Source organism: Scyliorhinus canicula, chromosome 15, assembly GCF_902713615.1.
Source record: "Scyliorhinus canicula chromosome 15, sScyCan1.1, whole genome shotgun sequence".
Lineage (NCBI taxonomy): Eukaryota > Metazoa > Chordata > Chondrichthyes > Carcharhiniformes > Scyliorhinidae > Scyliorhinus > Scyliorhinus canicula.
In genome coordinates, this window is record NC_052160.1 from 129,789,417 (window position 1) to 129,813,470 (window position 24,054).

A 24,054-nucleotide genomic window follows, 5' to 3' on the forward strand; every position below is an offset into this window, starting at 1 on the left:
TCTGAAACTCTTCACTGCCCTCTTAAATGGGAGTCTCCCAATTCCCTCCTCCTGATCACCCGGGTGTACTACAAATACCTCACTCTTGCCTAAATTTAACTTATAGCCCGAGAAGCCCCCAAATTCCGCTAACAGCTCCATCACCCCCGGCATTCCCCCTTCTAGATCCGCCACATACAACAGCAGGTCGTCCGCATACAGTGATACACGATGTTCCTCCCCACCCCGCACCAGACCCCTCCATCTCCCTGACTCCCTCAACGCCATAGCCAAAGGTTCAATCGCCAGTGCAAAGAGCAAGGGGGACAGGGGGCACCCCTGCCTGGTCCCACGGTAGAGCCTAAAGTACTCCGATCTCCTTCCATTGGTAACTACACTTGCCATCGGAGCCGCGTAGAGCAGCCTCACCCATTTGATGAATCCCTCCCCGAATCCAAACCGCTCCAGCACCTCCCACAGGTACCCCCACTCAACTCTATCAAACGCTTTCTCCGCATCCAGCGCCACCACTATCTCCGCCTCCCCCTCCACTGCTGGCATCATAACAACATTTAGCAGTCTCCGCACATTCGTGTTGAGCTGCCGTCCCTTGACAAATCCTGTCTGATCCTCGTGTATCACCCCTGGCACACAGTCCTCTATCCTGGTGGCCAGGATCTTCGCCAGCAACTTAGCGTCAACATTGAGGAGCGAGATAGGCCTGTATGATCCACACTGCAAGGGGTGGTAACAAACTTTAACCTTCACTGAGGTTGGCTAATATTTGACCAACCCAGGCACATCAATGAGAACACTGGATGATCACTAATATTCCCATTTAATAATAATATTTATCAGTGTCACAGGTAGACTTACATTAACACTGTAAATGAAGTTACTGTGAAAATCCCCGAGTCACCACACTCCGGCGCATGTTCGGGTACACAGAGGGAGAATTCAGAATGTACAATTCACCTAACAAGCATATCTTTTGGTACTTGTGGAAGGAAACCAAATTAATTTACAGTTAAAATCAGCTTATTCAAGTGGTGGACTACATACCAATTAAAAATGCTTATTGTTTTTATGCTTTTTTATAACCCCATTTTTAACAATATTAATAAAACTCAGTTTTAAATGTAAACATTTACTTCAATGATGCTACTCGATTGTGCTTTTATAAGAAAGATAAACCTTTTTTTAAAATTTAGAGTACCCAATTCGTTTTTCCAATTAAGGGGCAATTTTAGTGTGGCCAATCTACCTACCCTGCACGTTTTTGGGTTTTGAGATCCATGCAGACATGGGGAGAATGTGCAAACTTCACATGGACAGTGATCCGGGGCTGGAATTGAACCCGGGCCCTCGGCGCAGGTAGGCAGCAGTGCTAACCACTGCACCACCCCACGAGGATAATCCTGTCAGAAACGCAAACTCTTGTTTAATTCTGGAAAACCAGTGTAACACGTCTGGATTGCCAACTACACCCGCTGAATTAGCTGGGGTCACTGAATAGAAGATAAGAGTCAGTGTTCCGTTATCCTGGGCGGCACAGTTGCACAGTCGTTTAGTATTGCACTCTCTTGAGGACCCGGGTTCGATTCCGGCCCCATGTCATTTTGTGTGTGGAGTTTGCACATTTGCCCCGTGTCTGCGTGGGTCTCACCCCCATAACCCAAAGATGTGCAAGGTAGGTAAGTTTGCCATGCTAAATTGCCCCTTAATTGAAAAAAAAAGAATTGGGCACTCTAAATTTATTTTAAAAAGTGTTCCACTGCCCAATCTCAGGTTTGTCAAGGGCACGCATGGCTATTTAACACAGATCCAAGAAGCTAAACCTGCTGGTTGTGTGGCATTGAGTTCACCAAGAGGAGCATTCACATGTCAAAACATCAATGTTAAGGTCAATGCACAAAACAGGTTCTTCCAGGAGTTATTAAAACAGGATAACAAAGGGATGAGATTCATCAGGAACAGTGGAGCACATTTCATACTCAAGTAATTGTGTATCTTACACTGGGCATGTGGGGTACAATTTATTCTGTCTCCACATCTTTTCAAAACCATCATAATCAACCCCTTTAAAAAACCCACTTATAACCCCACAGTCCATTCATTATTTTCAGATAAGGAAGCCTTCCACCTCACATGCTGCAGGACCTGGGTAACATCCAAGTTTGAACTGATAAATGGCATGTAATATTAATATCACATAAATCTTAGAATCCCTATCGTGCAGGAGACCATTTGGACCATGAAGTTTGCACTGACCCTCCAAAAGTACACCCTACCTAGGCCCAACCCCTATCCCCATAACCTAACTAACCGTTGGGTACTAAGGGACAATTTAGCATGGGCAATCCACCTAACTAACCTGCACATCTTTGAACTGTGGGAGGAAACCGGAGCATCCGGAAGAAACCCAGGCAGACACTGGGAGAATGTAAAAACTCCACAGTCACCGTAGGCCGGAATCAAACCCGGGTCCCTAGCTTGCCAGCAATAATCTGCAACAAGAGAAACTGATATTCATTTTTAAAAATAAACTTAGAATACCCAATTTTTTTTTCCAATTAAGGGGCAATTTATCGTGGCCAATCCACCTGACCTGCAGATCCTTGGGTTGTGGGGCGAGACCCACGGAGGCACGGGGAGAATGTGCAAACTCCACACAGACAGTGACCCGGGGACTGGATTGACCCCAGGTCCTCAGCGCTGTAGGCAGCAAGGCTAATCATTGTGCCACCATGCCTCTCGAGAAACTGATATTCAATGGCACTAGCGTCGCTGAATTCCCCTCCTCGGAGCTGCCACTGACCAGAAATCTAGCTGGACCAGCCACAGGGCAGGCACTTCTGATTATCCAGAGTTTTTCTACCATCTACAATGTTAGGAGTGCAAAGATACAGTCTGCACATTTTGGACAAGTCCAGCTGGAAGACTCAAGCTTGACACAATTCAGGGCAAAACAGGGATCTGATTGATAGCCCCAAAACTCTGAGTGCTTCATTGCCAGCTCCTTAAAATCCATAATTTTGACTAAGTTTTCAATCATGCCTCTCATTTCCTTCAGCTTGGTCTCCATTTATACCTGATCTTGCCAAGAACACGATGGGAGGTTTTAGGAATGAAGAAACGGGGTAGACATTCACTCAGTCCACACTGTTGTGCTATTGTTGAAATTGTGACAAATCTATCTCAACTCTGTCAACCCACTTCGATTGTCACAGTTAATTCTCTTGCATGATAAAAATTGATTAATCTCAGGTTTGAAATCTTCACTTGATCTCCAGTGTCAATAGCTTGGGGGGGGGGGGGGGGGGGGGGGGGGGGGGGCTTCAGATTCCCTCTGCCCTTTGTGTGAAAAGCATTTCAACACATCAGTTCCCAATCCCTTTGTTTGAAAATTCTTATCCTTGTTTTTAAATCCCTCCGTGGTCTCACTTCCTCCATCTCTAATCTCCTCCAGCCCCTACAACCCTCTACAGTATGATAGCGGCACTCTTCCAATTGTGACCTCATGCCCATCACTGAGTTTTTAATCACTCCAGCATTGATGGCCATGTCTTCAGCTGCCAAGGCCCGAAACTCTGCAACTCGTCCCCTAAACCTCTCTACCTCATTCTTCCTTTATAACTTCTAAAAACCTGCTGCTTTGACCAAGCTTTTGATCATCCATCTCATGTAGATTTGTGCCAAATTGTATTTGTTAATCACTATTGTGAAGTACCTTGGTAGTATACTACTTTAAAAAGTTCTATACAAATGCAAGTTATTGCTGGCAACACACTGTAGCCAGGTGTTCTGGGTTACCTAGAATAAATAGTTTCCTTCTTTCCTCGCAACTCTATTTATCATATTAGACAATGCAATTAGACCACCCCTTTATCTAATACATTAATTTTTATGAGCAACGTGGCAGCCATGAAGGAGCAGTAACAGATCACTGTGCAGCAAGCTCAGAGTGGCACTTATAGATGTTATAAGCCCATGGAGAAAAGAGAGGATGATATTAAATGAGAAAAGTTGAAAATTGTAACCATTACTTTTTTTTGCTACACGGAATAAGCATATTTTGCAAACTTTCTCACTGGAACACTTCTCAAAATCTTAAGTGGTTTTGGTTGTACTGAACTTCCTGTTATAACCAGAGAAGCATTCGAATACTACCATTTCAGGTAAAAATACTGCACTTAGCAGAACCCAACTTCCTCTTGCTCACTGGTGCAATAAGTTACCAGCAAAGTATCCGCATTACTTGACTGCAATTCACAGCACACAACCAACAGTACAAAAAAAACCACATCCAGCAATCGTCGCAATGAATAATAAAACGATACAGCACAGGAGGCGTCCGTTCAGCCCATCATGCCTGTGCTGCCTCAATGAATGAGTATCTCATTAGTTAATTTCCCCTTGCCGTCACAAATTATTTTCTTTTTCTGAGTTACTCTATCAAAACCCTTCATGGTTTTGAACAGCTTTATAAAATAGGTATATAGTTACAAGTTGGAGAAAATTACTAAGGACCAAGAGATATTCAGCTTGGGTGTCTGCCAATTTTCATAGGGGAGCCCTCTCGTTTGGTCAGAAGGTTGAGAGTTCAAGCCCCATTCCAGAGGCTTGAGCACATAATACAGGCTGACAATGCGTGCACAGTATTGAGAGAGTACTGCACTGTCGGATAATTAACTGTGACAGAATCAAAAGAGCTGAAATACAAATTTGTCACAATTTCCGCCTTTCAGACGAGACAGTAAAGACAGCAGAAGAGTTTTCCTCAACGTCCAGGTGCTCACATTTATCTGTCAATTTACATCACCAACCAGAATACCCCTCTGTACTCCCTGCATTACAATAGTGGGCAGCACGGTAGCTCAGTGGGTAGCACTGTTGCTTCACAGCTCCAGAGTCCCTGGTTCTAATCCCGGATTGGGTCACTACCTGTGTAGAGTCTGCACATTCTTGCCGTGTCTGCGTGGGTTTCCTCTGCTGTTAGGTAATTTGGACATTCTGAATTCTCCCTGTGTGTACCCGAACAGACGCCAGAGTGTGGCGACTAGGGGCTTTTCCCAGTAACTTCATTGCAGTGTTAACGTATGCCTACTTGTGACAATAAAGATTATTATTAGTGACTACCCATTAAAAACATCATCAGCTGTAAAACACTTTGGAACATTCTGATGTTGTGAATGACACAAATGCAAGTTCTTGGTTTAAAAAAATTTATTTTTATTCTCCTCCTTTTTCACATTTCCCCCCAAATTTGCACCCACCAACAATAATCAGTAACGAATGCAATGTCAATCCCCATATCAATAACAACAATCGCATCCTCCCACCAAACCCCCAAACATTAGCCCACATGTTTACATAAACAAATGACAAAAATGAATCAGGAATTACCCATAGTCACCATTAACACATACAGCCCCCTCCCCCCAACCCTCCCAGCCCACAACCTCCCAAATGTTCGATGTGATCCAATTCTCGAAAATGCATAATGAATAACGCCCATGAATTGTAGAACCCCTCCATCCAAACTTAACCTTCTCAAGAGTCAAGAATTCCAACAGGTCCCCCCGCCACGCCAGGGCACAGGGTGGAGAGGTTGCGCTCCATCCCATTCGGATCCGCCTTTGAGCGATCAACGAGGCAAGGCTACAACATCTGCCTCCGCACCTGTTTCCAACCCCGGCTGGTCTGACACCCCGAATATGGCCTCCGAGGGCCCGGGTCCAGTTTCACGTGCACCACTTTAGAGATTACCCCAAAAACCTCCTTCCAGTAAACCTCCAACTTTGGACAGGTCCAAAACATATGAACGTGATTTGTAGGCTGCCCCCACGCAACGTTCACACACATCTTCTACCCCCTCAAAGAGCCGACTCATCCTCACCCTTGTGAGGTGTGTTCTATATACCACCTTCAGCTGTATCAGCTCCAACCTCACGCACGAGGAGGAGGCGTTGCAAGTTCATGGTTTAAGCACTACAAAAACGTGGTACAATCAAATGATCACTGTGGGGCATTTCTACATAGATTTCAGCAAACCACTTTTTTTGCTGTCAGCAGGTATTGTAGCCGATCCACAACTGAGTCAGATGATTTGTGATTTAGCTCAGTGTTCTTCAAAGTTGGGGACTCGACCCGTAGGTGGGTCGCGGGCGGGCATCGGGAAGGTCGCGGAGCCGTTGTCCGAGGCGTTCCCGAACTCGAAAATCCCTGTGCAGCAGCCGGCTTTTCATAACGCCAGCTGCAAGTGGCCGAGAACATGTCCAAAAAAAATTAGGCAGCATTGCGCATGATGATCGGTGCGCATGCGCAAATTGGGCACACATGTGCAGTGCGGCCGCTATTTTTTTTAAACGGTTGCAGCTTTTTTTACAAGTTCTGTAGTGGTTTTTATTCATTTATTTTATTCATTTTGGTTTTTTTTTTACAAGTTTGGGGGGGTTTTATTCATTTTTTTCATTTATTTTGGTTTTTTTAAAAACAAGTTCAGGGGTGCGTTTATTCCTTTTATTAATTTTTTTTACAAGTTCTGGGGTTTTGTTCATTTAAGATCGGGGGGGTTTTGTTCATTTTTTTCATTTATTTTATTTTACAAGTTTGGGGGTATTTTATTCATTTTTTTCATTTATTTTACTCATTTTTTGTTTTTTACATGTTCGAGGTGGGGGGGGGGGGGGGGGGGGTTATTTGATAAAATTTTACAGGAAAAAAATTCAGAACTTTGGACAGATGGAGACTCCATACTTCCCTGACACCGAAAGACTTCACCTTCATCCAACAAGTTCCATTGGAGGAGCGTGTACGAGGGCCAAAGGGACCCAAAACCATTTCCTCCATTTTTGTCAGCAGCAAACAAGGTAAGAGAAAATGGTGGGTCGCGCAGGTCGGCCGGGTTGGGTCCCGAAGGTTGGCTGGTTGGTAAAAATGGGTCCCCGGAAAAAAAGTTTGAAGAACATCGATTTAGCTACAGTGTAGAACACAGGATTTGGAACAGAGCTCATTTCCTTAGTTGAAAACATAAGGACTCCAGTACAACCTTTATCAGTGCATTGTATTTGGCTCCTGACTGTAGTGAAGTGGTCATTATCAATACAACATCAAATAAGGGCGGCATGTGGCGCAGTGGTTAGCACTGGGACTGCGACGCTGAGGACCCAGGTTTAAACCCCGGCCCTGGGTCACAGTCTGTGTGGAGTTTGCACATTCTCCCCATGTCTGCGTGGTTTTCACCCCCACAACCCAAAGATGTGCAGATTAGGTGGATTGGCCACACTAAATTACCCCTTAATTGGACAAAAAAGTAATATTTGGGTCCTCTAAATTTATTAAAAAACAAAGAAAAGAAAAAAATATAACACCAAGTATACCTAATAAAGTGCCAAATATGTGGGGCAGGACAGTGGTTAGCACTGCTGCCTTACAGCGCCGAGGACCTGGGTCTGATCCCAGTCCTTTAGAGATTACCCTAAAAACCTTCTTCCAGTAAACCGCCAGCTTTGGACAGGACCAAAACATATGGACGTGATTCATATGTGACAAGGTCACTGTCCTTGTGGAGTTTGCACATTCTCCCACGTCTGCGTGGGTCTCACCCCCACAGCCCAAAAAGATGTGCAGGCTAGGTGGATTGGTCACGCTAAATTGCCCCTTAATTGAAAAAAAAAGAATTGGGTACTCTAAATTTATAAAAGAAAAAAAAAAGTGTCAAATACGATACCAGGGAAAACCTATGATGTGGAGATGCCGGCGTTGGACTGGGGTGAGCACAGTAAGAAGTCTTACAACACCAGGTTAAAGTCCAACAGGTTTGTTTCAAACACGAGCTTTCGGAGCACGGCTCATTCACCTGAAGAAGGAGCCGTGCTCCGAAAGCTCGTGTTTGAAACAAACCTGTTGGACTTTAACCTGGTGTTGTAAGACTTCTTACAGGGAAAACCTAGAGGAAGAATCAACAAATGAGAAATGTGTAAAAATAAATCCACAACCTGCCACAGTCTCAAACTATTCTGCTTTTTAAAATATTCCTCTCCCAATTTGAGAATCATAACAAGCAATTCTGCAGTCAAGATTTTTTAAAAAGTTAAAATCAAAAATACACTTGAGATCACTGGAGCACAAGATTCCCATGAAATCAACCAGAGTTCTCAGAATATTCTCAGAATATTCTCCACAACCCCCCACTTGGTTCTCCACGCACCACGTGAAGGCAGAACACCACCAGACTATAATTTTCGGACAAACATTAAAGCGGTAGAAATGCATTTAGATAGTACCTTTCACCACCAGAACATCCCAAAAAACTTTATTTGGAAAGAACCTGCAATTTATTTGTAGATACAAATACATTATTTGTATGCAGGAAATGCAGCAGCAATTTACACAGAGTTAAGATCCCACAAACGGCAATGCCGTAATGCCGATCATCTTTTTCAAATTTTTTTGAGCTTTTAGTTTAAAGAATAACGCAATGAAGTTATAAGCAAGAAAAAGAAAACCGCTCAACCTAGTGAGTACAGAATGGAACAGGAGAATGACATCACAACTTGCTCAATATAATCATTAGACATAACTAGATACTCATATAGCCCTACAGCCCCACCAAAGACCGAGGGAGGAGCAGGATAAAGTCATAGACATGGCAAAACGGTACACACCATACACATCGCACAAATCTACAATCACCACAATAAATTAATCAGGGTATCTGTGTGGAGTTTGCACATTCTCCCCGTGTTTGCGTGGGTTTCGCCCCCACAACCCAAAGATGCGCTGGGTAGGTGGATTGGCCACACTAAATTGACCCTTAATTGGAAAAAATGAATTGGGGACTCTTAATTTTTTTAAAATCAGGTAAATTTCCTGTGGATTAATCGGGTGCACACCAACGTTCAACTCCCAACCCCGCAGCGCCAAAGGCATCAACAACCCATCACAGCCCCTCTCCTTGGATATCAGACCCATCTGCACTCATGCAGGAACCGAGAACTGATTCATCAAACCCATGCTTAGGAAAGAAAATACACAAAACTCCAGTTCTAAGAGGAGTTAAATCTTTCCCACACAACACAACTTAAACACAAACCAGTCCAGATCGAACCAAAATCATTCCATACATTTGTGGAGAGGTGTCAAGCAACAACATATTCAGACCAGGATAAGAACCAGTGTCACACTCACCCAGTCAGGAAAAAAAACAAGAAACCCCAGGGGAGGGACCCCCGAAGCAATTCCAGACAACCACTATTGCGGAAAGGATAACTAGAGCAGTCCTTCTCCCCAACAGCCCAGTCACCATTACTTTTTTTTTTTTTTTAATTTTTTTTTTTTTTTTAATTTTTTTTTTTTATTTTATAAATTTAGATTACCCAATTATTTTTTCCAAATTAAGGGGCAATTTAGCGTGGCCAATCCACCTAATGTGCACATTTTTGGGTTGTGGGGGCGAAACCCACGCAGACACGGGGAGAATGTGCAAACTCCACACGGACAGTGACCCAGAGCCGGGATCGAACCTGGGACCTCAGCGCCGTGAGGCGGATGTGCTAACCACTAGGCCACCGTGCTGCCCCAGTCACCATTACTAATTGAACTTCAGCATGTGCCAACTCTAAACTTCATGCTCTAGTGGCTCAGGGAAAAAGGAGACCCATTAGAGGATCAAATATTCAGCGTCTCCCAAGAGAAAAATGAAGACCAAGAACTAACCCATTGGATACCAAAGGAGCAGGACCCAACCCAGACCATTAATTTCTTGGTGCCCGCCAAGCACTCACCAATGAATAGGGGAACACGCTGCTTAATCAAGAAGTAGATGTCCCATCCCCCCAATGGGATAACAGGATACTGTATCCACTAAGCACAGGGCGTAGCTCATCCTCAGGTTCCCGTGCACCGTGCTACAGGCCATTGGAGTGACCATACCTCTGCTTGGTTGATGTTGTGCTTGTGAATTTGTGCTCGAGTGCATAGTCGGGAATCCAGGAGAATGGAATCTTGGGAGGAGAATGAAACCACGCGAGTTGGGTCGTCATTGAAAGAATTCCAAGGTTAGATCTTCAAAGGTAAAGACAGGAATCCCTCATGAGAAAGTTTCAAAGAGATTGATTGATTCAGTGTTCGCTGACATCTTGTGGGTTGTTTAGAAATCCATGGAATCTGTCTTGGTTGCACCTGCATTGATTGTGCGGTATAGTGAGTTTGATCACAGTTCACCTGTTAATTCATATGTACCTCATATTAACCCTGAATGTTATAGTATAAGACAGATATTGTGAATTGTTTTGGCATTGTATAAATAACGTTTATTTTGGTTTATTCAACAACCGTGAAATCATAACAAATGCGATTTATATATTATCGCCAGCATTTACTGCAAATAGAACCTAATCTTATTAAGAACTGTTGAATACTGTAGCACCCAGAGCCCAAGGCTATAATATGGTTGCTTTTACTATCTCATGACTTTGCAAACATTTGGATACTGAAGTTGGGCAAAAAACAGTTTCAACAGACTGCTTGTGTTGCAATAAAAGCTGCATGTGCTGTGTGTGTACACTGTACAACATTTAAGGAGGCCAACAGATAAGAGTTGACGATGATGCCCTTAACATTGATATCTTTCTCCCCGTGTCTGCGTGGGTTTCGCCCCCACAACCCAAAAATGTGCAGAGTAGGTGGATTGGCCACGCTAAATTGCCCCTTAATTGGAAAAAATAATTGGCTAATCTAAATTTATAAAAAAAAAACATTGATATCTTTCATCTGCTTTAACCATATGGCCCGCAGGTTTGGCTAGAAGTGACCAGTTATAGCCAACAAACAGCTTACGCGAAAACTACCTGGGGCTGGGGAATTATATGAGGATTGTAGAGCTGGAAGTGGTTTGAGAAGGAGGCAGTGAAGGATTTGAAAACAGGGGTGAAGGAGAGTGGTAAGCAAGCAAAGAGGTGATGGGTGGAAAGTTAAGATACAGACAGCAGAGTTTCAGATAAGCACAAGTAAATAGAGAGTTGGAGATGGGAGGGTATCCAGGAGAGCTTTGAAATAGTCAATAATCAATTCGTAAGTCAAAGTTTTCATCAAGATGTAAAAGATCTGGGGCATGAGGGTACTTTTCAGTTGAAACCACTTCCTCCAATGTCAGTCACAGTAAAAAAGAATCCATGATGTGAAGTACCTCATCAATGGGTTGTATAACTGTGGCTCAACAGTTATCCTACATATAGCTTCTGCTACAATTGCCAATTATTATTCTTTTAATCTTTTTAATATTCTTTATTGTCAGAAGTAGGCTTACATTAACACTGCAATGAAGTTACTGTGAAAAGCCCCTAGTTGCCACATTCCGGCGCCTGTTAGGGTGCACAGAGGGAGAATTCAGCATATCCAATACACCTAACAGCAGGTTTTTTGGGACTTGGAGGAAACCAGAGCACCCGGAAGAAACCCACACAGACACAGGGAGAACATGCAGACTCTACACAGTGACCTAAGCCGGGAATCAAACCTGGGCCCCTGGAGCTGTGAAGCTACCCACTGTGCTACCGTGCCGCCCGTTTCCTCAGCAGTTTCCTCAAAAGTGTACTGTTGAATCCATTCATCTTAGTATTTTGGAGCTAACAGATCCGTAAACTGGCCATTTTCATCCGAAAATTGAAGGAATCAATTAATTCTGAAAGCTGTTCAATAAAAAACAGAAGTAACTGATTCTGCCCTCTCTCCTCCTTCATTCCCCGCCCACCCCTGCTGTTTGCAGTTTTTAGTTTCATGGTTCTATTTTACATTAGGAGGAAGTAATAAGTGGCAAGTTGGAAGAAATTGAAAATCCAAAAAAGAAACTGGAAGGCCACCACCCAGCGAGGTTCTGAGGCTACAGATCAAGATAGATTTTGTTGTACAAAGTTCACTATATTCAGTCAAGGTTTCTATAATCTGTGGAACTGAATCCCATTGTCAGAAAATTAAACAATATTGAGGAAATATTTCCTCAAATTTCCTTAAATAAAAAAGCTTCGCTGTCTGCATTTTTCCTTTACATACTACTTTTCATAAAACAAGTTGCATTTAAATAACACCTTTAATGCAATGTATTATTTGGTCAGCATTTTATAGCGAAGAAAACTTCCAAGTAACAAAACCAGCCAAACTTGATATCTACAAACCTGAACTTGTAAACAAGATAAAAATAGCTCAAATACAAGATTGTGCGGAATACATGAGATAGAGTGGAACGATTTGGTTGTAACATTGGAAAGACACCTGGAGGGAGGCGTGACAAGCAATTCAAGATTTTTCTAATCTCATGCGGTTGAAGCAGTGATTGGTAGGCACATGAATGAACACAGCTCACTTTTATAGCAGCTTGGGAATTCTAACTCTTCACCATAAACTAAAAAGTCAAACTTCAATCATTTTAAAAATTGACTGCAATTAAAATTCACTAGAAATTGATGCCACAGCTGAGAGCATTAATGCAAACAAGCACTACCGATGCTAGCAAAAGCCAGTACCTCAGGGCAGTGAACATACATGTTTGGTGCATGCTTTACTTGACTGCATCATTCTGGCAAGTGTCAAACAGAACAACGACAAACTTGCGAACACCTCTGCAAAAGATTTCAGTAGTTCAAGATGGGTTGCAAACTGGTTAAGTACAGTTTTCAATTCAAATTCAAAATGACAGTTTTTACAAGGATCAACTTAACAAGAACATATTGGGATGCAGTAGGCATGAGGGGGGCGTGAAGGAGTGGGGGGCGCGAGGGTGGGATGAGGGGGCGTGAAGGAGGAGTGGGGGCGTGAGGGAGGAGGCAGGAGAGTGAGGGAGGAGGGGCCTTGAGTGGGGTATGATGGGGGACAGGGGTATGATGGGGGACAGGGGTATGATGGTGACGGGGTGGGGTATGATGGGGGACGGGGGGTATGATTGGGGACAGGGGGGGTAATGATGGGGGACGGGGGGGTATGATTGGGGACAGGGGGGGTAATGATGGGGGACGGGGGGGTATGATTGGGGACAGGGGGGGTAATGATGGGGGACGGGGGGGGTATGATTGGGGACAGGGGGGGGTAATGATGGGGGACGGGGGGGTATGATGGGGGACGGGGGGGTATGATGGGGGACGGGGGGGTATGATGGGGGACGGGGGGTACGATGGGGACGGAGGATGGGTTTATGATGGGGACGGGGGGGGGGGTTCTGATGGGGACCGGGGGGGGGGGGGGTATGTTGGGGACGGGGGGGGGGTATGTGGGGACGGGGGTATGATGGGGGGGGGGGGGGGGGGGGTTATGATGGGGACGGGTGGGGGCGGGGTATGATGGGGACGGGGGGGGGTATGATGGGACGGGGGGGGGTATGATGGGGACAGGGGGGGGGTTAGATGGGGATGGGGGGGTATGACTGGGGGCGAGGGGGGGTATGATGGGGGACGTGGGGGGGGTATGATGGGGGACGTGGGGGGGGTATGATGGGGGACGTGGGGGGGTATGATGGGGGACGGGGGGGGGACTGCTGGGGACGGGGGGGACTGATGGGGGAGGGGGGGCATGATGGGGGATGGGGGGGTATGTTGGGGGACGGGGGGTATGCTGGGGGACGGGGGGGTATGATGGGGGACGGGGGGGGGGTATGATGGGGACGGGGGGGGGGGGGGTATGATGGGGGACGGGGGGGGGTATGATGGGGGACGGGGGGGGGAGGATGGGGGACGGGGGGGGTATGATGGGGGAGGGGGGGGTGGTATGATGGGGGACGGGTGGGGTATGATGGGGGACGGGGGGGTGGGTATGATGGGGGACGGGGGGGGGTATGATGGGGGACAGGGGGGGGGGGTATGATGGGGGACGGGGGGGGGGTATGATGGGGGACGGGGGGGTATGATGGGGGACGGGGGGGGGGTATGATGGGGGACGGGGGGAGGGTATGATGGGGGACGGGGGGGGGGGGGTATGTATGCTGGGACGGGGGGGGGTATGATGGGGACGGCGGGGGCTATGATGGGGACGGGGGGTATGACATTGGGGGACGGGGGGTATGATGGGGGAGGGGGTACGATGGGGGACGGGGGGGGTATGATGGGGGACGGGGGGTATGATGGGGGACGGGGGGTACGATGGGGGACGGGGGGTACGATGGGGGACGGGGGGGGATGATGGGGGACGGGGGATGATGGGGGACGGGGGATGATGGGGACGGGGGGGGGGGGGGGGGGGGTATGATGGGGACCGGGGGGGGGTATGATGGGGACGGGGGGTATGATGGGGGACGGGTGGGGGCGGGGGGGTACGATGGGGGACGGGGGGATGATGGGGGGGTATGATGGGGACGGGGGGGGGATATGATGGGGGACGTGGGGGGGTATGATGGGGGACGTGGGGGTGTATGATGGGGGACGCTGGGGGGGTATGATGGGGGACGTGGGGGGGTATGATGGGGGACGTGGGGGGGTATGATGGGGGACGGGGGGGTATGATGGGGGACGGGGGGGGTATGATGGGGGACGGGGGGGGTATGATGGGGACGGGGGGGGTATGATGGGGGACGGGGGGGGTATGATGGGGGACGGGGGGGGTATGATGGGGGGCGGGGGGGGTATGATGGGGGACGGGGGGGGTATGATGGGACGGGGGGTATGATGGGGGACGGGGGGGGGCTATGATGGGGGACGGGGGGTATGATGGGGACGGGGGGGTATGATGGGGGACGGGGGGTGGGGTATGATGGGGACGGGGGGGGGGGGTATGATGGGGGACGGGGGGGGGGAGGGTATGATGGGGGACGGGGGGGGTATCGATGGGGGACGGGGGGGGGTTATGATGGGGGACGGGGGGAGGGTATGATGGGGGACGGGGGGGGATGATGGGGACGGGGGGGGTATGATGGGGGACTGGGGGGGGGTATGATGGGGGACGGGGGGGGGTATGATGGGGGACGGGGGGTATGATGGGGGACGGGGGGGTATGATGGGGGACGGGGGGGTATGATGGGGGACGGGGGGGGTATGATGGGGGACGGGGGGGTACGATGGGGGACGGGGGGTACGATGGGGGACGGGGGGGGGATGATGGGGGACGGGGGATGATGGGGGACGGGGGATGATGGGGACGGGGGGGGGGGGGGGTATGATGGGGACGGGGGGGGGGGGGGGGGGGGGTATGATGGGGACGGGGGGTATGATGGGGACGGGTGGGGGACGGGGGGTACGATGGGGGACGGGGGGATGATGGGGGGGTATGATGGGGACGGGGGGGGGGATATGATGGGGGACGTGGGGGGGTATGATGGGGGACGTGGGGGGGTATGATGGGGGACGTGGGGGGGTATGATGGGGGACGGGGGGGGTATGATGGGGGACGGGGGGGTATGATGGGGGACGGGGGGGTATGATGGGGGACGGGGGGGTATGATGGGGGACGGGGGGGGTATGATGGGGGACGGGGGGGTATGATGGGGGACGGGGGGGGGTATGATGGGGGACGGGGGGGGGTATGATGGGGGACGGGGGGGTATGATGGGAAACGGGGGGGGTATGATGGGACGGGGGTATGATGGGGACGGGGGGGGGTATGATGGGGGACGGGGGGTATGATGGGGGACGGGGGGGGTATGATGGGGGACGGGGGTGGGTATGATGGGGAGGGGGGGGGGGTATGATGGGGGACGGGGGGGGGAGGGTATGATGGGGGACGGGGGGGGTATGATGGGGGACGGGGGGGGGTTATGATGGGGGACGGGGGAGGGTATGATGGGGGACGGGGGGGGATGATGGGGACGGGGGGGGTATGATGGGGGACGGGGGGGGGTATGATGGGGGACGGGGGGGGGTATGATGGGGGACGGGGGGTATGATGGGGGACGGGGGGGTATGATGGGGGACGGGGGGGTAGGATGGGGGACGGGGGGGGATGATGGGGGACGGGGGTATGATGGGGGACGGGGGGGGTGTATGATGGGGGACGGGGGGGTGTATGATGGGGGACGGGGGGGTATGATGGGGACGGGGGGGGGTATGATGGGGAAGGGGGGTTATGATGGGGGAAGGGGGGGTTATGATGGGGGAAGGGGGGGTATGATGGGGGAAGGGGGGTATGATGGGGACGGGGGGGTATGATGGGGGACGGGGGGGTATGATGGGGGACGGGGGGGTATGATGGGGGACGGGGGGGGTATGATGGGGGACGGGGGGGGGTATGATGGGGGACGGGGGGGGGTTATGATGGGGGACAGGGGGGGTTATGATGGGGGAAGGGGGGGGTATGATGGGGGACGGGGGGGTATGATGGGGGGACGGGGGGGTATGATGGGGGGGGGGCATGATGGGGACGGGGGGGGGGTATGATGGGGACGGGGGGGTATGATGGGGACGGGGGGCGGGGTATGATGGGGGACGGGGGGTGTATGATGGGGGACGGGGGGTGTATGATGGGGGACGGGGGGTGTATGATGGGGGACGGGGGGGGTATGATGGGGGACGTGGGGGGGGGGTATGATGGGGGACGTGGGGGGGGTATGATGGGGGACGTGGGGGGGGGTATGATGGGGGACGTGGGGGGGTATGATGGGGGACGTGGGGGGGGTATGATGGGGGACGTGGGGGGGGGTATGATGGGGGACGTGGGGGGGGTATGATGGGGGACGTGGGGGGGGGTATGATGGGGGACGGAGTATGATGGGGTGAGGAGTGTGATGGGACGGGGGATGAATCTGATGGGGGAAGGGAGGTGTCCGATGGGGTGTCTGATGGGAGAGGGAATATCTGATGAGGGAAGGGGTGCCTCTGGGGGGGGGGGGGAGAGGAGTGGCTATGACGGGAGGGGAGTATGATGATGGGGGGGGAAGAGGAGTGGCTATGACGGGAGGGGAGGATGATGATGGGGGGGGAAGAGGAGTGGCTATGACGGGAGGGGAGTATGATGATGGGGGGGGGGGGGGGGGGAGAGGAGTGGCTATGACGGGAGGGGAGTATGGGGGGGGGGGGGGGGGTTTGGAGAGCCGGCCCCTCCCGCAGCCCGGCCGCTGTGAATCATTTTGCTCCCCTGAGCCGGTTCTGACGGGATTGCTGCAGTTTAGGGTGGCGGCTCCGACGTCGGGCTGACGGACTGTGTTGGCGGCCAGGCCCGGTGCCAGTACAGGACACATTGCCTCCAAGTGCCCGGCAGCGACCCCACCCCCGCCGGGCCTCTCACCTTCTCGCGGTCCGAGAGCTGCTCCTCCGCCATCTTGAATCCAGCGCTGTCCCGCCGCCTGGCATCATGGGAGCGGCCGCTGGAGGGGGCGGGGCATCCGCCCGTGCTCAGCCGCGCCGCCCTCCAGCCCAATGCCGGTACTGCAAGTGTCAGGTAACAAAGCACTGCCACCCTGCCTGCCCAGTGAGCACTGTCACACTGCCTGCCCAGTGAGCACTGCCACCCTGCCTGCCCAGTGAGCACTGTCACACTGCCTGCCCAGTAAGCACTGCCACCCTGCCTGCCCAGTAAGCACTGCCACACTGCCTGCCCAGTAAGCACTGCCACACTGCCTGCCCAGTGAGCACTGCCACCCTGCCTGCCCAGTGAGCACTGCCACACTGCCTGCCCAGTGAGCACTGCCACCCTGCCTGCCCAGCGAGCACTGCCACACTGCCTGCCCAGTGAGCACTGCCCAGTGAGCACTGCCACCCTGCCTGCCCAGTGAGCACTGCCTGCCCAGTGAGCACTGCCACCCTGCCTGCCCAGTGAGCACTGCCTGCCCAGTGAGCACTGCCACCCTGCCTGCCCAGTGAGCACTGCCTGCCCAGTGAGCACTGCCACACTGCCTGCCCAGTGAGCACTGCCTGCCCAGTGAGCACTGCCACACTGCCTGCCCAGTGAGCACTGCCACCCTGCCTGCCCAGTGAGCACTGCCTGCCCAGTGAGCACTGCCACACTGCCTGCCCAGTGAGCACTGCCTGCCCAGTGAGCACTGCCACACTGCCTGCCCAGTGAGCACTGCCACACTGCCTGCCCAGTGAGCACTGCCACCCTGCCTGCCCAGTGAGCACTGCCACACTGCCTGCCCAGTGAGCACTGCCACACTGCCTGCCCAGTGAGCACTGCCACACTGCCTGCCCAGTGAGCACTGCCACACTGCCTGCCCAGTGAGCACAGCCACCCTGCCTGCCCAGTGAGCACTGCCACACTGCCTGCCCAGTGAGCACAGCCACACTGCCTGCCCAGTGAGCACTGCCACACTGCCTGCCCAGTGAGCACAGCCACCCTGCCTGCCCAGTGAGCACTGCCACACTGCCTGCCCAGTGAGCACAGCCACCCTGCCTGCCCAGTGAGCACTGCCACACTGCCTGCCCAGTGAGCACTGCCACACTGCCTGCCCAGTGAGCACCGCAACACGTCAGTAAATATTGCCTGCACAGTGAGCACTACCACATAGTACTGCACCGTGCCGGGAGCACTGTCACTCTCCCTGCTCTGCAACATCCACTGACTACTGCCACTCCTCACTGAGTACAGCAGCACACTACCAAAATAAAATACTGCAGAAATGCTGGAAACATGAAACAAAAACAAAAAATGCTGGAAAACTCAGCCGGTTTGGCAGCATCTGCAGAGAAAAAAAAGGAGTCCATATGACTTCTTCAGAGCCCTGAAGAGTCATTCATACTCGAAACGTTAACTCTATTTGTAGTCAATGAGGAGTCCCAAGAAGGAGAGTCGAAAATTGTTTATTACCTACTCCCACTAGGAGATACAATAATAAAGTATCAGTCTTAGTCCCAGTCGGGACCATCCTCAGATATTGGCTCCTTCCCGGGTCGGCTTTCAACCCGGGGAATTCACAAGCTCGCTGTTGGGATCCTGGCCCTCGCCAGAGGAGTGTATCCACCACGAGCCCCAAGGGAAATCAATCAGGCCATCCCCATAGGTTGCGTGGGGGTTATAACATTCCTTCCCCAACCCCCCCCCCCCCCAAAGTAAGGCCTGTTGTCAGCAGTGGAGAAGTGTTGTCTTCTCCGCATTGCCCACGGTTGCACGTCGGGTTGTTGTGGGACTGGGTATTAATGGTCACGAATTTCTCAAAGTTGCTCTAGCTCCAATTGGAGATACGCGTGACTCATATCAAGTTTAGAAAGAGTCCTCCAGTCAACTTTCCCGAGAGGTCCTCTATTCATGACATTGGTATCTGTCCAAACGCGAGGCTTGTTCACTGTTAGTTTATAATCCCCGCACAAGTGGGCGGTTTTGACCGGTTTCAGTACTGGGACTACAGACGTTGCCGAATCTGCAAAAACTGTATCAGCCGGATGATTATAGGTTTTACAAGAGGTGGAGTTCATCCTCTTCCTTTGTCAGCAATGTGTAGGGAATGGGGCAATTTTAGCGTGGCCAATCCACCTACCCTGCACATCTTTGGGCTTTGGGTTGTGGGGATGGGACCCACGCAGACAAGGGGAGAATGTGCAAACTCCACACGGATAGTGACCCGGGGCCGGGATTGAACCCGGGTCGTCAGCGCCGTGCTAACCATATAGATTTTGGCCCTAGCTCCTCTAATTTTTCCAAGGCCCTCCTGGAAGACATCTGGATATTTGCTGATAACTTTGTTTTGTCCTCCAATGCCCAGCCTGACAAGCTTTAGGCAATCCAGCCTTAACTGCTGGGGCCAATCTCTCCCCAGAAGACATGGGGCCTACCCTGGCACAATGTTGAACGGAAGCTGGGCTGACTGCTGCCAGGGGTGTTGTAATTCCCTTAATCTGTAACGGTTCCTGTGTATAGGTGCCTAAACTGGCTCTATTGTCTTCCAAGATTGACACAGTTTGGAGGTGACCAAATGTGTATCGCCAATAACGGAAACAGCAGCCCCTGTGTCCACCTTCATCTGTAATTGATGACTATCTATGAGTAGCTTTCTCTTATTGAGGCGACCTTGGTCGTGATGAGTAGGAGTCTGTGATACCCTTCCTTCCTCCCCGGGTAGCATGCTTATTGCCATTCCTATAGCATTGCTTTGGTTGTGCCCTCTTAGTGCTTACAATTGTCCCTCATCTGACATCTGCATTCTTTTGGAGCGGGTTCCCCAGCCTTCTTAGGATTGTCATGAAATTGCCTTGACTGCTGGGGAACACCAGCTGAGGTCCAATGTGGTGATGGGCGATTCACACAGGCGCCTTCAACTGAGGAATGAGCGCCTTTACATAAGGCCCTTCCTTCTAACCAGAGGACATGACTGTCAGATGCTCCCTGTAGCTCGAGCCCCTTTTTCTGAATTCTCGAGGGAAAGGGCTATCTCAATAGCTATTTAAACATTCAGATTAGGCTCGGCCAGTAACTTTGTTTTTTGAGTTGTGATATTGTTTATTCTGCACACCAATCTGTCTCGCAACATCGCAGTCAGAGATGAGTCGAATTCATAATGTTCTGCCAGTTTCCGCAGCCTGGTTAAAAATTCAGCAACAGACCACTACTGCCTCACGGCGCCAAGGACGCAGGTTCAATCCCGGCCCCAGGTCACTTGCGTGCGGAGTTTGCACGTTCTTCCCGTGTCTGCATGGGTCTCACCCCCCACGGCCGAAAGATGTGCAGGGATGGGTGGATTGGCGACGCTAAATTGGGTACTCTAAAATTTAAAAAAAGGCATGATCTCCCATTCACAAAGCCGTGCTGACTACTCCTAATCAAACCCTGTCTTTCCAAATGCCTGTATATCTTATCCCTCAGAATCCTCTCTAGTAACTTACCCACCGCAGATGTTAGGCTTACCGGTCTATAATTCCCAGGTTTTTCTTTGCAACCGTTCTTAAACAACATTTGCTACCCTCCAATCATCTGGTACCTTACCGTGGCTAACGATGATGCAAATATCTCAGCCAGGGCTCCGGCAATTTCTTCTCTAGCCTCATGCAGTGTTCTTTGATATATGGGTTCAGGGGCAGGAGATTTATCCACCTTCATACATTTCCACATATCCATCACCTCCTTTCCTGTAATGCAAACTGTCCCCAATATCTCAGCACTAACCATTCCAGGTTCCCAAGTCTTCATGTCTTTCTCCACGGTAAACACAAGCAAATTATTCATTGAGAACCTCGCCCACCTCCTGCAGTTCCACACACGTGTCCATTTTGGATCCTTGAGGGGTCCTATTCTCTCTCTAGTTATTTTTTTTCCTTTAATATGCTTAAAGAATCCCTTTTGGATTCACATTAATCCTCTCAGCCAAAGCTACCTCATGCCCCCTTTTTGCCCTCCTAATTTCCTTCTTGGGTACACTCCTGTATCCTCTGTACACTTCCAGGCAATCCCTTGATTCCAGCTACTTCCAGTAACTGAGCCATGACTCCTTCTTTGTCCTGGCTAATAACTCTATGTTTTGTCACCTAACAGGAACATATAGACCCAGAACTCTAGCTATTTCACATTGAAAGGCCTCCCAATTGCTGAAGGTCCCTTTACCCTCAAACAAGCTACTCCAATCAACCCTTGCAAGCTCCTGTCTAATTCCATCAAAATTCGCCTTGTCCCAATTTAGAACTTGCACCTGTGGACATGTTTTGTCCCTTTCCATAACTATTTTAAAATTAATAGAACTATGGTCACCGGTCCCAAAGTGGTCCCCCACCGTCACCTCAAATTCTGCCCTGCCCTATTTCCCAAGAGTAGGTCAAGCTTTGCCCTTTCCCGAGTAGGGCCCTCCACATACTGCCCGAGGTAACTTTCCTGAACACACTTTCATTTTATAAATTTAGTGTACCCAATTCATTATTTCCAATTAAGGGGCAATTTTAGCATGGCCAATCCACCTACCCTGCACATCTTTGGGTTGTGGGGGCGAAACCCAGGCAAACAGGGGGAGAATGTGCAAGCTCCACATGGACAGTGACCCAGAGCCGGGATCGAACCTGGGACCTCAGTGCTGTGAGGCAGCAATGCTAACCACTGCGCCACCGTGCCGCCCAACTTTCCTGAACACACTTAAATTCTACCCAATCTAAGCCCTTAACACTTCCTCCCACAAGTCCCGAAAGATATGCTGTTAAGTAAATTAGGTAATTTGCACATTCTGAATTCTCCCTCTGTGTACCCAACAGGCGCCGGAATGTGGTGCCTGGTGGCTTTTGACAGTAACTTCATTGCAGTGTTAATGTAAGTATGAATGTAATTGTCATACTTGTGACAATAAAGATTATTTATTTGTATTTAAACAGCTCGGCTCAGTTAAAGAGATCTGGATATGGCAGTGCCCAACCCATCTCTGGCCCTCGACTCAACACCCTCCCCTGTTGGGTTCTCATGCACAAAGCTATTTCTTTCTCAAAGGCCAACATCGCTCAGTTATGAGAGTTGGTGTGTTTGTAAGAAAATAAGTCTTGCATTTATATTTTTCTTTTCACCACCAGACATGTCAAAGTAGTAAATTACTTTTGAAGTTATTGTTGCAATGTCAGAGTGCATGTGAGAATGCGTATGTGTGTGGGTGTGTGTGAGAATGCGTGTTTGTGTGTGTGGGAATGTATAAATGTGAATGTGTATAAGTGTGTGTGAATGTATATTTGCGTATGTGAATGTGTACGTGAGAAATTGTATATGTGTCTATGTGTGCGTGCATGAGAATGTGCGCACATGTGAATGTATGGGTGGATAGGCCTCGCTAAATTGCCCCTTCATTGGGAAAAAATATAATTGGGTACTCTAAATTAAAAAAAAAATAATAATCTTTATTGTCACAAGTGGGCATACATTAACACTGCAATGAAGTTACTGTGAAAAGCCCCATTCTGGTGCCTGTTCGGGTCAGAGAGGGAGAATTCAGAATGTCCAATTCACCCAACAGCACATCTTTCGGGACTTGTGGGAGGAAACCAGAGCACCCGGAGGAAACCCACGTAGACACAGGGAGAACGGGCAGACTCCGCACAGACAGTGACCCAAGCCGGAATCAAACCTGGGACCCTAGCACTGTTAAGCAATAGTGCTAACCACTATGCTACTATGCCGCCCTATGTGTGTGAATGTGTACATTTGTAGGGGTATGTGAATGTGTACATGTGTGTGGATGTGTACATTTGTAGGGGTATGTGAATGTGTACATGTGTGTGGATGTGTACATGTGTGTGGGTGCGAATGTATGTGTGTGGTTGTGTTAATGTGTACGTGCGTGGGTGTGTCTGTAGGTTTAGTAAATTTGACAAATGTCATATTCACCTACAATTCCCTGTTACATCAGCCACTCTATCCATTTAAAACCCATCCACTTGCACCATGTTTAAATTGGTCCCAAGCATTACTCACCCATTTTCAAACCCTCCCCATCCGCAAAGCACTGAATTCAAAGACTTTGGGCGGGATTCTCTGATCCTGAGGCTAAGCGTTTACGACGGCGTCAACAGGCCCCCAGGAGCAGCGATTCTGAGTCCTACAGCAGGCCAGCACGGCACTGGAGCGACCTACGCCAATCCAGCTGCTGATACCGGCGGCAAGTGGGTGCCGCGGGTCTGCGCATGCACGCTGCGACCGGTGCGAATGCTCGCATGTTCACTGCGACCGGCGCGATTCCGTACATGCGCAGTGGCTTCCTTTGCTGCGCCGGCCCCGACGCAACACGGCGTAGGGCTACAGGGGCCGGCACGGAGCAAAAGAGGCCCCCAGCCCGAGTGGCCGGCCCACCGATCGGAAGGACCCGATCGCGGGCCAGGCCACAGCAAAGGCCCCCCTGGGGGTCAGATTCCACCCCCCCCCCCGCCCCTCAGGCTGCCCCAAAAGAATGCACGCTGAGGTACCGCCGGGTAAGACCACACGTGGATGGCGCCGGCGGGACTCGGATTTTGTTTGCGGCCACTTGGCCCATCCCGGGCGGAGAAACAGCGGGGGGGGGGGGGGGGGGGGGCGCTCCGGCGCCAATCACACTGATTCTCCGCTCACCGTAGAATCGGTGGACCGGCATTGCGCGATTCACGCCTGGCCCGGGTGATTCTCCGACCCGGCGTGGGCGGAGAGAATCCCGCCCTCAGTTCTCATTTACAAATCCCTCCAAGGCCTCTCCTCACTCTGCCTTTGCTAATCGCCTCCAGCCCCGCATTCCAGATT

General features: G+C 50.6%; 1 protein-coding gene across 3 annotated transcripts in view; it reads right to left on the reverse strand.

Annotated features, from left to right (window-relative positions):
- capza1b (capping actin protein of muscle Z-line subunit alpha 1b) overlaps positions 1 to 17,296 on the reverse strand; it is a 74,635-nt gene extending 57,339 nt beyond the window's left edge. Inside the window, exon 1 of one of the 3 annotated variants that reach the window (XM_038819555.1) lies at positions 17,182 to 17,296. In XM_038819555.1, the coding sequence (XP_038675483.1) occupies positions 17,182 to 17,214 (33 nt within the window). In that variant the 5' untranslated portion in view covers positions 17,215 to 17,296. Of the gene's footprint in view, positions 1 to 12,503; positions 12,571 to 17,181 lie in introns of those variants that run through there. The other 2 variants (XM_038819556.1, XM_038819557.1) reach the window with 2 other exon arrangements.
- Between the last annotated feature and the right edge of the window lie 6,758 nt (positions 17,297 to 24,054).